General features: G+C 33.5%; 2 protein-coding genes across 2 annotated transcripts; one reads left to right on the forward strand and one right to left on the reverse strand.

The window, feature by feature from the left end:
* Positions 1–6697: 6697 nt before the first annotated feature.
* On the forward strand, positions 6698–8377 carry LOC149398282 (membrane lipoprotein lipid attachment site-like protein, putative (DUF1223)). The gene is made up of 2 exons (XM_089613989.1): positions 6698–7230; positions 7789–8377. The coding sequence occupies exons 1-2, from the start codon at positions 6781–6783 to the stop codon at positions 8155–8157; spliced, it is 819 nt and encodes a 272-aa protein (XP_089470115.1). The 5' UTR covers positions 6698–6780; the 3' UTR covers positions 8158–8377.
* Positions 8378–8985: 608 nt separating this feature from the next.
* LOC149398283 (vesicle-associated protein 4-1-like) lies at positions 8986–11543 on the reverse strand. Its single transcript, XM_089615517.1, has 7 exons — positions 11059–11543; positions 10645–10715; positions 10276–10357; positions 10018–10136; positions 9838–9915; positions 9607–9726; positions 8986–9388 (listed from the first exon to the last, which is right to left on the reverse strand). The coding sequence occupies exons 1-7, from the start codon at positions 11318–11320 to the stop codon at positions 9329–9331; spliced, it is 792 nt and encodes a 263-aa protein (XP_089471643.1). The 5' UTR covers positions 11321–11543; the 3' UTR covers positions 8986–9328.
* Positions 11544–12085: the final 542 nt, after the last annotated feature.

The following is a 12085-nucleotide window of genomic DNA, read 5'->3' on the forward strand; positions in this document are numbered from 1 at the left end:
ACAATAACCAATAAACTACATAAACCCATTTGAAGAGACAATAATACCATTAATTTAAAATGAAGATATAAATTAGTTAACAAAAATAAATAAATAAATAATATTACAATAAATAACTCATTCATTAATAGATTAAAAAAATCTCTAAAATATTACGAGATCTTCACCATCGATCTTCACTGGCGGTCTTCAACGCCAAATCAACTTGAGCAATTTTCCGCCAATCTTCACCGCTGATCCGTCTCGAACCGCCGATTCTCCGATCGGAGACACAGAGTCATCAATTCTCCTACAAATAAATCAAAATTAATACAAATAAACATAAATAAACCGAATTAATATGAATTAATTCCGAATTAACATGTATTAATTCTGAACTAACATGAATTAATTACAAATTAAACAAAAATAATCCAAATTAACACGAATTAACACAAAAATTTGCTTACATATATCGGCGTAGTGATGGCCGTCTCGCTGCTGGTGCCGCAGATCTGTGTCCGTGCGTTCGGAGACAGAGCGAGTCTTGACCCCCAGATCTTTGGCTCAAAATCAATGAATGCAACATGTCGTTTGCCAATTTGAATCATCTGATTTGTATAATCCACGTCTTCACCGTCCGAATCCTTTATGATGATCGGAGCAGCCAACTCGTCGAGATTCTCCAAGAGCTCTCGAAGGAACTTTTCACCGACGCGATAGACAGTTCTCAGAGAAGATGAAGCCGAACAAAGACTACAAATCGGTGGTGATCCGCGCCGTGGCGGAGGAGCTCAGATCGGTCGTCGAAGAGGTCGAATGGCATTGGCGTTGATCCAATTGGACTGGCGCTGATGGTGACGATGAAGATGACCATGTCAAATCAATCGATAGGACTGCATTTCGTCCTTCTAGAGAGAGAGAGAGAGAGAGAGAGAGAGAGAGAGAGAGAGAGAAGCATATCGTATACACACATACACACCCATGACAACTCAGCCCATAAAGTATTCACGTAAATATATATATATAGAGAGAGAGAGATATTTAGCAAAATAGCCAACTCAAACGTTGAGAATTGCTAAATAGTCAAGGTTTTGTAAATATTAGGTAAATAGCCACTTGGATGACGTGGACCAATCAAATTATTTTTTAATTCCAAAGATTGTCCTTTTAGATTTGAATCCGGAAATTATTTGAATTTTGAATTGTTCAGGATTCTCATAAATTGAATTTTGAATTGTTTCAGAATTTCCTAAATTAAGTGTGAACATAATTTAAGATTTAATTTCGTTTCCTTATATGTAGCAACTGAAATTTACATGGGTGTTTTATTGTTATTTTGTTTCCTTATATATTAGACGTTATTTATTTCTTATTTACTGAATCCGAGTATACATTATTTCCTTATTAGATATAACCATTTTTGGACTTTACATATTCTGCAGTAAAAACATGTAAATAATCTCGTAAATACATGTAAATAATCTCGTCTGCAAATTTCTAGGGTTTATGACAAAAATCAAAGTTTTGAATAACCAATACACGAATATTTTTAGCTTTAACCCAGATGAAGAAGATGAACCCAAAATCGATGTTATTCAATAATCTCTCAAAAAACAAATAAGATTTTTTTTTTATTTTCTTTTTGTGAGTAAATCTCTATCGAATATCAGTAAATACTAATTTAAATAGAAAAACCCTTCACATAAGATGAACGGATTTCTCGTCGGGGAAAAAAGTAGAGCTTATCTTTTTTGGGGTAAACTCTCTTTTATTTTTTTCCTAGATGTGAGAAAATGAACCGTCTGGAGCGATTATCAATTTGAGTTTAATGACCTCGCATTGAAATCCCGATTTACTTGGATTTTTTTTTTATATTATCAGCATAATCGATTGGGCGGGAAGAAATTTGGGCATTTTAGTAAACTTAGATGTGTAATTAAAATCTGCTGGCTATTTACCTAATATTTACAAAACATTGGCTATTTAGCAATTCTCAACGTTTGAGTTGGCTATTTTGCTAATTATTTGTTTAATTATTCGATGAATTTGTTGCTATAAATATGGAATGAATTCATTAATATTTACAACATAAAATAAATTTCCTGATTAAATTCAAGATTTTATTAATTCAAAAAACGAAAAATAATAAAGGGCAAAATGGGAATACAAAATAAATTGATATGACATGTCATTAATTACGGCTATTTTGCTAAAGATTTAGAAACGTTGACTAGTTTGCAATCTCAACGTTTTAAATTGGCTAGTTTATATATATATATATATATATATATATATATATATGTGTGTGTGTGTGTCTATGTGTGTGTGTATATATATATATATATATATATATATATATATTTATATCTTGATGAGAGTTTCCGAACTCCGAGGAACACATAGGGCTTGAATCGGTCTTCACCTTCTCGTTGCGTGCCAAATGTTGTACTTGGCCGGTTTTGAGGGAACGGTCGAGGATTATGATTGACTAGTCTTCTAGATCATCTTAAGAAAGAGCTCGGCTCTTTGTTCGTTAATCGGGCCGGGCTATGTCACGGATGACTTAGCTCGACAAATTCACCATGGGCTGCACTTCCATGCTCTGATATTACTCTATAGGCCTAGGCTAGTACTTTGTCAAAATTCATTATTAATGAGAGACGAAGTCTAACACTAACGGCGTAGTTATAAAAACTTTTAACGTCGTCAAAATATGACATGGCAAGCTTTGAATAATTTGTTTCTCTTAGACTCAGATTCTCTTATTGAAAATTAATTTTTGACGTTATTTTTGTTATACACGGTATAAAATGAGCGATATTAAAAGTCATTTGCGTAGTAACAATAGAAAAAGAAATAATTAGGAAAAGCAAGAAACAATTTACTATGTTTATAAAGTCTACTATATACATATATGGGCTGCTATTTGCCTGATGACAAGGAGTAGTGAACTGCTGTGAAAAGCCGCGATGCAATAATCGTTTATTATTTGATGCGAATATAAAAATTTCATAAATTGTTAGAGAACAATATTACGTATATAAAAAAATTCCAAAGTATATATGCGGTGCTTTTCGCATTTTATCAACAGATGGCCAATAAAAGAGAGTATAATTCTGACAATCGTGCAAGAATTGAATGGTTTCCACAAATTTCGGAGAGATACGTTTATAGCCTTATATGACTGGCAATAGAAAACCCACGTACTCGAGACATGCATAATTGGTTTTTTTTTCCCACCGAGAATCTTCACGAGAGTAAAAATAAGAAAGCCATGGTGCTCTTTGAAAATAAATATGAGTCATTGATAAAAATAAAATGTAAGGATAATGAAACTGCTAAAAGCATACGTTTTAATCAGTTAAAATTAATTTAGCTTAATTTTCAATTTAATTAAAAAGAATCGGCATGAAATAGCCAAATAATTATTAATAAGTTAATCTATAGGTTAACTAGTCTTAATACCAACAAAAAAAAAGTATTTCCTTATAAACTCATACATATTAAATTATTTTTTCAATGTTAGACTTTCATTTAAAATTTTCAATCACAATGTTACTCTTCATGGGCAGTCTTTAAACTTTAATTTATCATTCAGCTCTATATTTTTCAAATATAATAATAATGAGTATTATACCTCACGAGAGGAATAAGAATTCGATTTCATTCGCTCGTTTCGAAAACCATGTTCTCAAATTATTGGCATAATTGAGTTATCACTACGTCTTTCTCAAAATGCCTTATTATTCCTCTCTATCTCTCTCACATCAAAAACCATCAGAAATCATTGCAACATATCGCAAACTATTGCAACCGATCACAAATTGAAAACTTTAAACTGTAGATCATATAGAAGCATCTCAAACAATCCCTACGTACTTGTCGCAAATAAAATTACAAAGCGATCTCAAGTCATTATGAAACATTGTAAATGTGCTATTACCAAAATTTTACAATGAAATCAAATATCGTACATACCATGCATTAATCCAAATTAATCAAATAAAATATAATAAAATGCTTTTGAAACAACAAGAATTAAAAGACTTCAAACTTATAAAATTGAAAAAGAAAGGTTTAGTTGAGATTAGAGGTACAACTTTTACTTTTAAGAAATGGCTCTATAGCTAACTAGTCAATAGTAAATTTAAGTGCTCGATGACAACAAGAAGCTGCAATGACGAGTTACTTTGATAGTAAAGAGTTTTGAGAAAAAAGATAGAGATTGGTATATTCTTGGAAAGAATGAAATAGAGATTTTTTTTTAAAAAATGGAGATTGAGATTAAAGATATATTGCTCAGAAAATAAAATTCAAAGCATTTTATTTTTACAAATAGAGATTAAAAAAAATAAGATTGAGATCAAATAATGAAAGAGATTTTTTTGTATAAAATACTACAATATTCAAAGACTCTTTTTTAGCCTATGTTTCAAAACTTTTAGGAAAATAGCCAAAATGAAACTATAAAATTTGTTTTTAGCCTATGTTTCACAACTTTTAGGAAAATAGCCAACATACTTATGTGGCAATAATTAAGGTCTGATTTACCCTTATTTATTAACAAATTCGTCACTTTCTCTCTCCTACTTTTTTCCTACACTTTTTTTTACATAAAAACTTCAAAAAACCATATCTACCTCATATGAACTCGAAATTGAGTGATTCCAAATACTACGGATTCGTGACGCCGAGATCTTCAAAAATAGATCCATTGTGTTTGATGAAAAATCATGTTTAATACCATAGATGTAGAAAAATCACGTTACTACATTAAATATGGAAATAACGGGAAATTTTTGAAATTATCAAAAAAATAAATGAAAACGTAACTATGATGCATTAAACATAATTTTTTCATCAAACACAATGGATCTATTTTTGAAGATCTCGACGCCACGAATTTGTAGGATCTGAAATCACTCAATTTCGAGTTAGTATGAGAAAGATACGAATTTTTTAAGTTTTGATGCAAAAAAAATTATTTGAAAAAAATAGGAGAGAGAAAGTGACGAATTTGTTAATAAATAAGGGCAAATCAGACCTTAATTATTGCCACATAAGCCATTTGGCTATATCCCTAAAAATTGTCAAACATAGGCTAAATCCAAAATCACATGTTTAAAGTGGTCTAGTTACTTACAAATCTCTTTTTTATAAATAATCACCAGCAATTATTTACACCGTTAAAATACGTAAATACCCAATAACTATTCATATTTGAGATGCGAAGTTTTTGATAGGTATTTATGTATTTACAGCGATATAAATAATTGTTTAGCGTTATTTACAAAAAAAAAAATTACAAAATATTAGATATATGACAACTTTGACCGTTTCGTATGATTATTCATGTACTGGGCCCATACAAATAAAGTATACCAGATGTGCTGATGTTTAAAGTGTAACTTTATTTTACTCCATAAAGTCCAATAATGTAAACTGCGTTAATCAATAATAGAGCAGTTGTCACCAATTACACAAAGCCATGTTTTTATTTTTAGTTTATGGAGTAACTTGCTTTACAGCGTTTCTAGCCAGAAGCCCAAATCTGGAAGAAAAAAATAAAAATAAAATACAGCTAATACTTTCATTGTTGTTTAACAACTGAGCAACCACAGTTTGACAAACTATCAGAATATATAGCAACGTGTCACCGACACATCCGTGTCGGCAAAGCGACATTAGATTTTCCTATTCGCAACCCAAAAATATATACCCGTGCTTTGCCCTCTGAGTCCCTAATAAATATATTATTTAAGAACTTGGTCCTTTAAAGTTTCAAATTCGCTGTTTCATCCCAGTGGACGTTGATATGTTATTTTAGCACATATTATTTTTAGTATTTTATTTGTAGTAGGCAACTTATTCGGAATTTTACTTCATTATTATTCATAAATAACAGTAAAAGAAACATAAAGCAAACAAATGTAAAAAATTACAAAGCTTTTAATTTAGGTTTTAGTAAGTTGCGACCGGCACTTAATTTTTCTTATGTATTAATACGAACATATAGTGTCAAAAAAAAAAAAAATCTTAAATCATTAAAAGTCTAGTTCATAACGGTTTATCTACAATATAATGGTTTATCTACAATTTGATCCAATCCAGTTGCTTAACTGACCTAAAATAGTTTGGTCTATTTTCAAAAGTTAAAACTGCGATTTAGATTGGACAAGACCGCGAGTTCTAATTTTTTATTCCTAAAATATTTAAATCTAATCATTTAGGTTAAACATGTTAATTGATTGAATGTCTATTTCGATTTGTGAAAACAAATTCAAAACTTTTTTAAATGGTTAACTATAGTTCAAAGATCGGATCAGACCATACCGTGCACACTTTTAATTAGGATTATGACGAGTTGCGAATTTTATGCCTAACTGTATAAAGTATGTTTTTCTTGAAGTAAGAATTCACAAAATTTTATAGTTAAAAAGATTGAGAACTAGTAAACAGATGATCATTTTTTGTAATATATGAAGTAGAAACTAAATCAGAAGATAGCCCTCAATGTCTTGGTTATTTATTTTATTGTTTATAAAAATAGGTAAACTATTGTATATTTCAAATTTGTCTTCCAAAATATTAATAGAAAACACATATACGGGCCAAATATTAAAAACCATGAAAAACCAAAGGATCAAATATCAACAATCTCCATAAACTATATTTACATTAAAAAAAAAAAAAAAAAAAACAAGAAAATATTCCAACACCGCAACACCCTCCAAAAACCACAAACTTTCTTCTTCTCCCATATATTTTTTTTTTCTCTCTCTCTCTCTCTCTCTAAAAATGCCTCGCCGTCTCTTCGCGTGCTTCGCAAGACCATCCCCGCAGATCGACGACTCCGCCGCCGTGACGTCAGACTCGGCGGCGTCTCCGGCGGCGTTGGCGGTGGTGGAGCTCTTCACGTCGCAGGGCTGCGCGGCGTCTCCGGCGGCGGAGGCCGTGGCGTCCAGGCTCGGAAGGAAGAAGAAGGACGCTTCGGATGACGGCGTGTCGCCACGTGTATTGGTCCTGGTGCACCACGTGGACTACTGGGACCACGCGGGTTGGAGAGACCCGTTCGGGTCGAGCCAGGCCACGGTGAGGCAAAAGGCTTACGTGGAGGCTCTGAGGCTCGACACCATGTTCACGCCTCAGGCCGTCGTCCAGGGTGGGGCCCAATGCGTCGCCGATGACGAGGACGCTCTGTTGGCCCTCGTAGCGGATGCACAGAAATTCCCTGCTCTCGGGTTTCAGGTAATCGAATCTCGCTGTAATTTTTCGTTTTCATTTTTTTTTCTTTTTAATCTGGTCCTGAGCTCCCACGCCGATTATGAATTTTTTTTTTTCTTTTTAAATGATAATTAGGACTCAAATTGACTTATATGGTTTTTATTTTTATTTTTTTATTTTAATGCGGAGAGATTGTTTGATTTTTGGACTAATTGGACGATAGATTAGTTGAATTTTTTCTCGTGCTCGATGTTAATTGATTTTTCCTTATTTGCGGACAAAAGCTATTGCAAAGGTTTGAAAATCTGTGTCAATCCTCGTTTCGGACAATTTTTTGCTGTTTGAAATTCTAAGCGTCTTCGTGTAATGCGTTACAATTTAGAGTCTATGATTGAGCTATTTGTTGCCTATTATAGCATGTGTTTACCGATTTTGATTTCGATCATAATTGTAACACCAGAGTCCGGACATTCTTATCAAAGCTCCTATCTACAAATCTTTATTAGTACTAACTTTAAAAATAAAAATAAAAATAAAAAATCAAATAATCAGTCACCTTTTTTTTGGCGGGTCCCACGACAGGCGAAATTCCAACGCCCTGCATCGGCCTCGGAGACGCTGCAAGTGACGCTGTGGGGCCCGCTGAGGACAAGGGTGGACGAAAAGGGCGGGAACGTGATGGCCGCGCTGCACGAGAGCGGGCTCGTGACGGAGTGCGCGAGGGGAGAGAACAAAGGCCGAGTCTTGGCCAACGATTTCGTGGTCAGGAGGCTCGAGAAGCTGTGCACCGTCAAAGACGTCTCTGCCAAAAAAAACGTCTCGGGAACCGTCACGTTCGCGCTATGGCCGGGGTTCGATCCGGCCAAGTGCGGGGTCGCCGTGTTCGTCCAAGAGCCCTCGACGTACCGGATCTTCGGCTCCCAGGACTTCGAATTGCCCGAAGATATTTGAGATTGTGTGTTTTTGGGCTGGGACTTTGAGAAATCGTTTGTTATGTATAGGATTGATTGATTGGTTGATCATTGTTTACTTTGTTTTTCACACGGTCTGTGATTGGTGCATTTATGGTGATTTTTTTTTTTAATTACGAGGGCCAAAATATAGTCATATTTTTTTTTAATATATAATTGTTTACATTATAAAGATTTATACGATTACCGTTTTATTTATTTATTTTATTAGTTTTTTTTAGTGAACTTATCGGAGCCAGCTAGGACTATGGAAATATACGTCCTCTAAACTTTTGAGAATTATGATTTTTATCTTAAAATTTATTTTTTTATCATAGAAAATTAAGAAAATAGCCCACTTAAACGTTTGACATTACTAAATAGTCAACATTTGATAAATCTCAGGTATATAGTCGTAAATAATGATGTGACCTAATATATTGAAGTGGTTATTATCTAAGATTTGCGTCTATAAATATATGAAAATGACTATTTACCTAAGATTTAACAAACGTTGGGTATTTAGCAATATCAAATATTTATGTCGACTATTTTTCTTAGGTATTCTGTAGGTTCTTATTATTTGCTTGTAAGTTTGTAACCATAATAGCTTAATTTAATAAAAAAAATTCCATATAGCAATCTTTACATTTTAAGTTTATATTAATAAATTGTAAGTTGACGTTTGGAACTTGAAGATTAATGATAAGCTGAGAGAATTTTCAACTCTTGAATACTAACATTCTTTCTTTGACAATTCCCATGTAATTAACAAAGTTTTGTCGATTTTACCAGTTACATGATTGTGTTAGCTTTTAGACAACAAAGCTGCTAAGTAGGTCACATGTAATAGTGTTATGGTGTTATTGACATTAGGGAAATCAGAAACTTCAACTCAGGATGTTGCAAAATCACACGGAAATTTCTCCACCAAACACAGAGACTCTGATGCTCATTTCTTTTGAAGTACCTAGTGAAGCTATATACAAAAATAGGCAAGGACCAAATACATACATGACAATGACTTTCATACATCTAAATCTCATCCAAAATTCCAAATGAAAAGAAATGGCATCAAAATTTCCTCTGCAGACACACCAAAAGATTACTTTTATGGACTCTTTTTTTCTGCAAAAGCATTAGTTGACGAGAAACAGAGCCAAAATCCCACTTCACAAACACTCGACTGCTTCAATCTGTTGCTTAGCCAAGTATTTCTCTCTTCTCTCTTTCTGAAAATAATTACAAGAAGAAAAGTGAACCCATTGTTAAGAAAGTAATTTTTGAAAAATAAGCTGATTAATTTTTAATTTTTTTTTATTAGAACAAAATTTAAAATGCTCCCTAAATAATCTAAAATGCACTTCCACCTTATAAATTAAAAAAAAAACCCGAAAATAAAAATTATATAAACGGACTCTAAATTTATAGGTGATGAAGAAAAATTTACCCATTCGTCAATTACAAGACCTTCGCCGACAACACACGGCCCCAAAACGACGGGTGGTTTTCTGCGCGCTTCAAGGGCTGCCTCGGCTTCGGCCAATTGGCGATTTAATTTCTCCAAAGCCTAAAAATAAAAATAAATTAAAAAAATTAAATACCTATAATAAAACTTAGAATGATGTATTTTATGATGTTAAACATTACTATATCAATATTTATTTAAAAATGAACTTACCGGACTAGGCCGCTCTGCATCCAAAAACACTACACGCAATATTCGCTCGACCACAACTCCGTCTTTTTGCTCTTCAAACTATGTTTGAATTCAATGGTCAAGATATTTGATTAGCACATAGATTTGGAAGAGGATTAAATTAGAGAAAAAAAAATGGAGACAGATATTATTTTTCTTTACCAGCTCGGGAACGTAATCGATATCTCCGTTCACTTTGAGACTCATGATTTTGAACTTGACCTTGCCGGTTTTATCCGGGTGTTTCAAGTTACTCTCGGGATTTTCGACAAATCTGAACACTGACCATTCATTGCATTTGCAAAATTTTAGTATATTTTGTAAAATTTTATTTTGAATTAAAAAATTAATATTATAAATAATCACAAAATTAACATTTTTGCTTCATCGAGCTAATTCGGGAGGAAAATTAAATTTTACCGGTAGCGACTAGGGTTTCACCGGGAGCTAAGATTCCGCCAGGAGGTCGCATGTAGCAGCTCTTTGGTGCAGTGGTTTGAAACTAAATAAGCACAAATAAAAATAAATTTTATATTGCGTCTGATATCAATTCATTAAATATAATCTAAACCCAACCCATGGTCTAAAATAAAAATACCATATCTTAAAAAACGTGATTACTTAATCTTTAATAATAAAAAAAAACATACAATTTGTTAAAAATAAACAAACGATCATATATTATAAAAATAAAAATAAAAATATATTTATGTTTCATTTCGCTGTTTAAGTGTGAAATAGTGGAAGAAAAATAAAAATAACGGGAGGATATTTAAAATTTCAGCTCACCTTGAAAGCTACGTGGGACCTACTAGTGTTCTTTAGCTTAATTGCGCTCTTCACTTGCTTCCCTGTCTCATCTAACCAAATCAAACACACCCGAAAAAAAAAAACTTAATAATTAATTACGACAAGAAAACTTTTGAGTTTACTATCATTAAGTAGTTAAACAACGTACTTATTTAAAATAAATGACAACTAATCAATGTGTAAACAAATTAATGATTAGAAACATTGAATCAACGAAGAAAACACTACGACTTTAGAGCACTAAGTGACAAAAAGATATATGTTCCTTCAAACTGAAATCAACAAAAAAGTCAAACCTTTTGAAATGATAGAAAAAAACAAAGCAGAGACAATCATGAAAATTCAAAGCTTTTGTAAAAGAAAATAAAAGAAAATAAGAAAACGACGACGTACAGGGAAAGTGAAGACACTTGGAAGGGTCAAGCCTGAGTCTCCGGCGAGGCGGCAAGAGCGACCTTGCGACAAACGACATCGCTTTGGGCGTCGTTTTCGGAGTCTCCATTAAACGACGGTTGCTCTGACTCTTTGGTGTCGTTTGTGCGTTGCCGGACTGCCAGAACGGACAGAGCCCGAAGATCTTCGCATCGGACGGCTGAGGAGGCTTCTTCGGGCTTGGGCTGTGACGGAGTTGAGCGCCGTTGTCGAGTACGGCCATGGTGACACGTGGCGGATCTAGAGTGCCGGTGAGCGAACTGGGTGTTCCAGAGTGGGTGACTCTAGGAGTCCTCTTCTTCGGATCAGTTTGAGGGATGGATTAGTTGAAGCGATAGCGATGAGCGCGTTTTCGGTGGTTTATAAGTAGGCTTGGATATTTTGTAAGCATGTTCCGGTGCGGTCGGTTATATTTTTAATGTCCTGGGATTGTTTGTGTGTCCCGTGTTTTAGGGGTTAGAAACTCCAAACTACAAAACGACCCGTTCACTTCTCTAGGAATGGGATTGAACTGTTTTACGATTATACCCCCTGAAGGTTTGGATATCTATGAAATATGATCCTCTTCTTATATTCAATTTATTTTTTATTTTATCACAAGCGGCCATTTTAAAATATTACACAATCATATAAGTATCTTATTCCCGATTAGAAAGGCTAACTAAAATACATTCAAATAGCCAAATCAAAGGAGAAATTTCATTTTACTGACATAAAAGTTAACAAGATATTGAGATTAGATCACATACTTTAAAAGTATCTAAAAATGGATTTTTGTCACAATTTTGGACACAAATACCTTGTTGAACAAATAAACTCATTTCACTCACACTTTCACTCTCTATCTTCTCAATCCCTCATTCGATCTTTCACCCTCGATTCCAATGAGATATAACTAAATTCGATGTGATATGAGGGAATCCGACGAGCTATGATAACCTAAAATGACAAAGTTTCAAGTTAATTTGACTTTTTTCCACTTAAAATG

This window comes from Urtica dioica, chromosome 5 (genome assembly GCF_054948205.1).
Source record: "Urtica dioica subsp. dioica isolate 48M chromosome 5, U.dioica_male_clone48M_v1_H2, whole genome shotgun sequence".
In the NCBI taxonomy this organism is placed as follows: domain Eukaryota; kingdom Viridiplantae; phylum Streptophyta; class Magnoliopsida; order Rosales; family Urticaceae; genus Urtica; species Urtica dioica.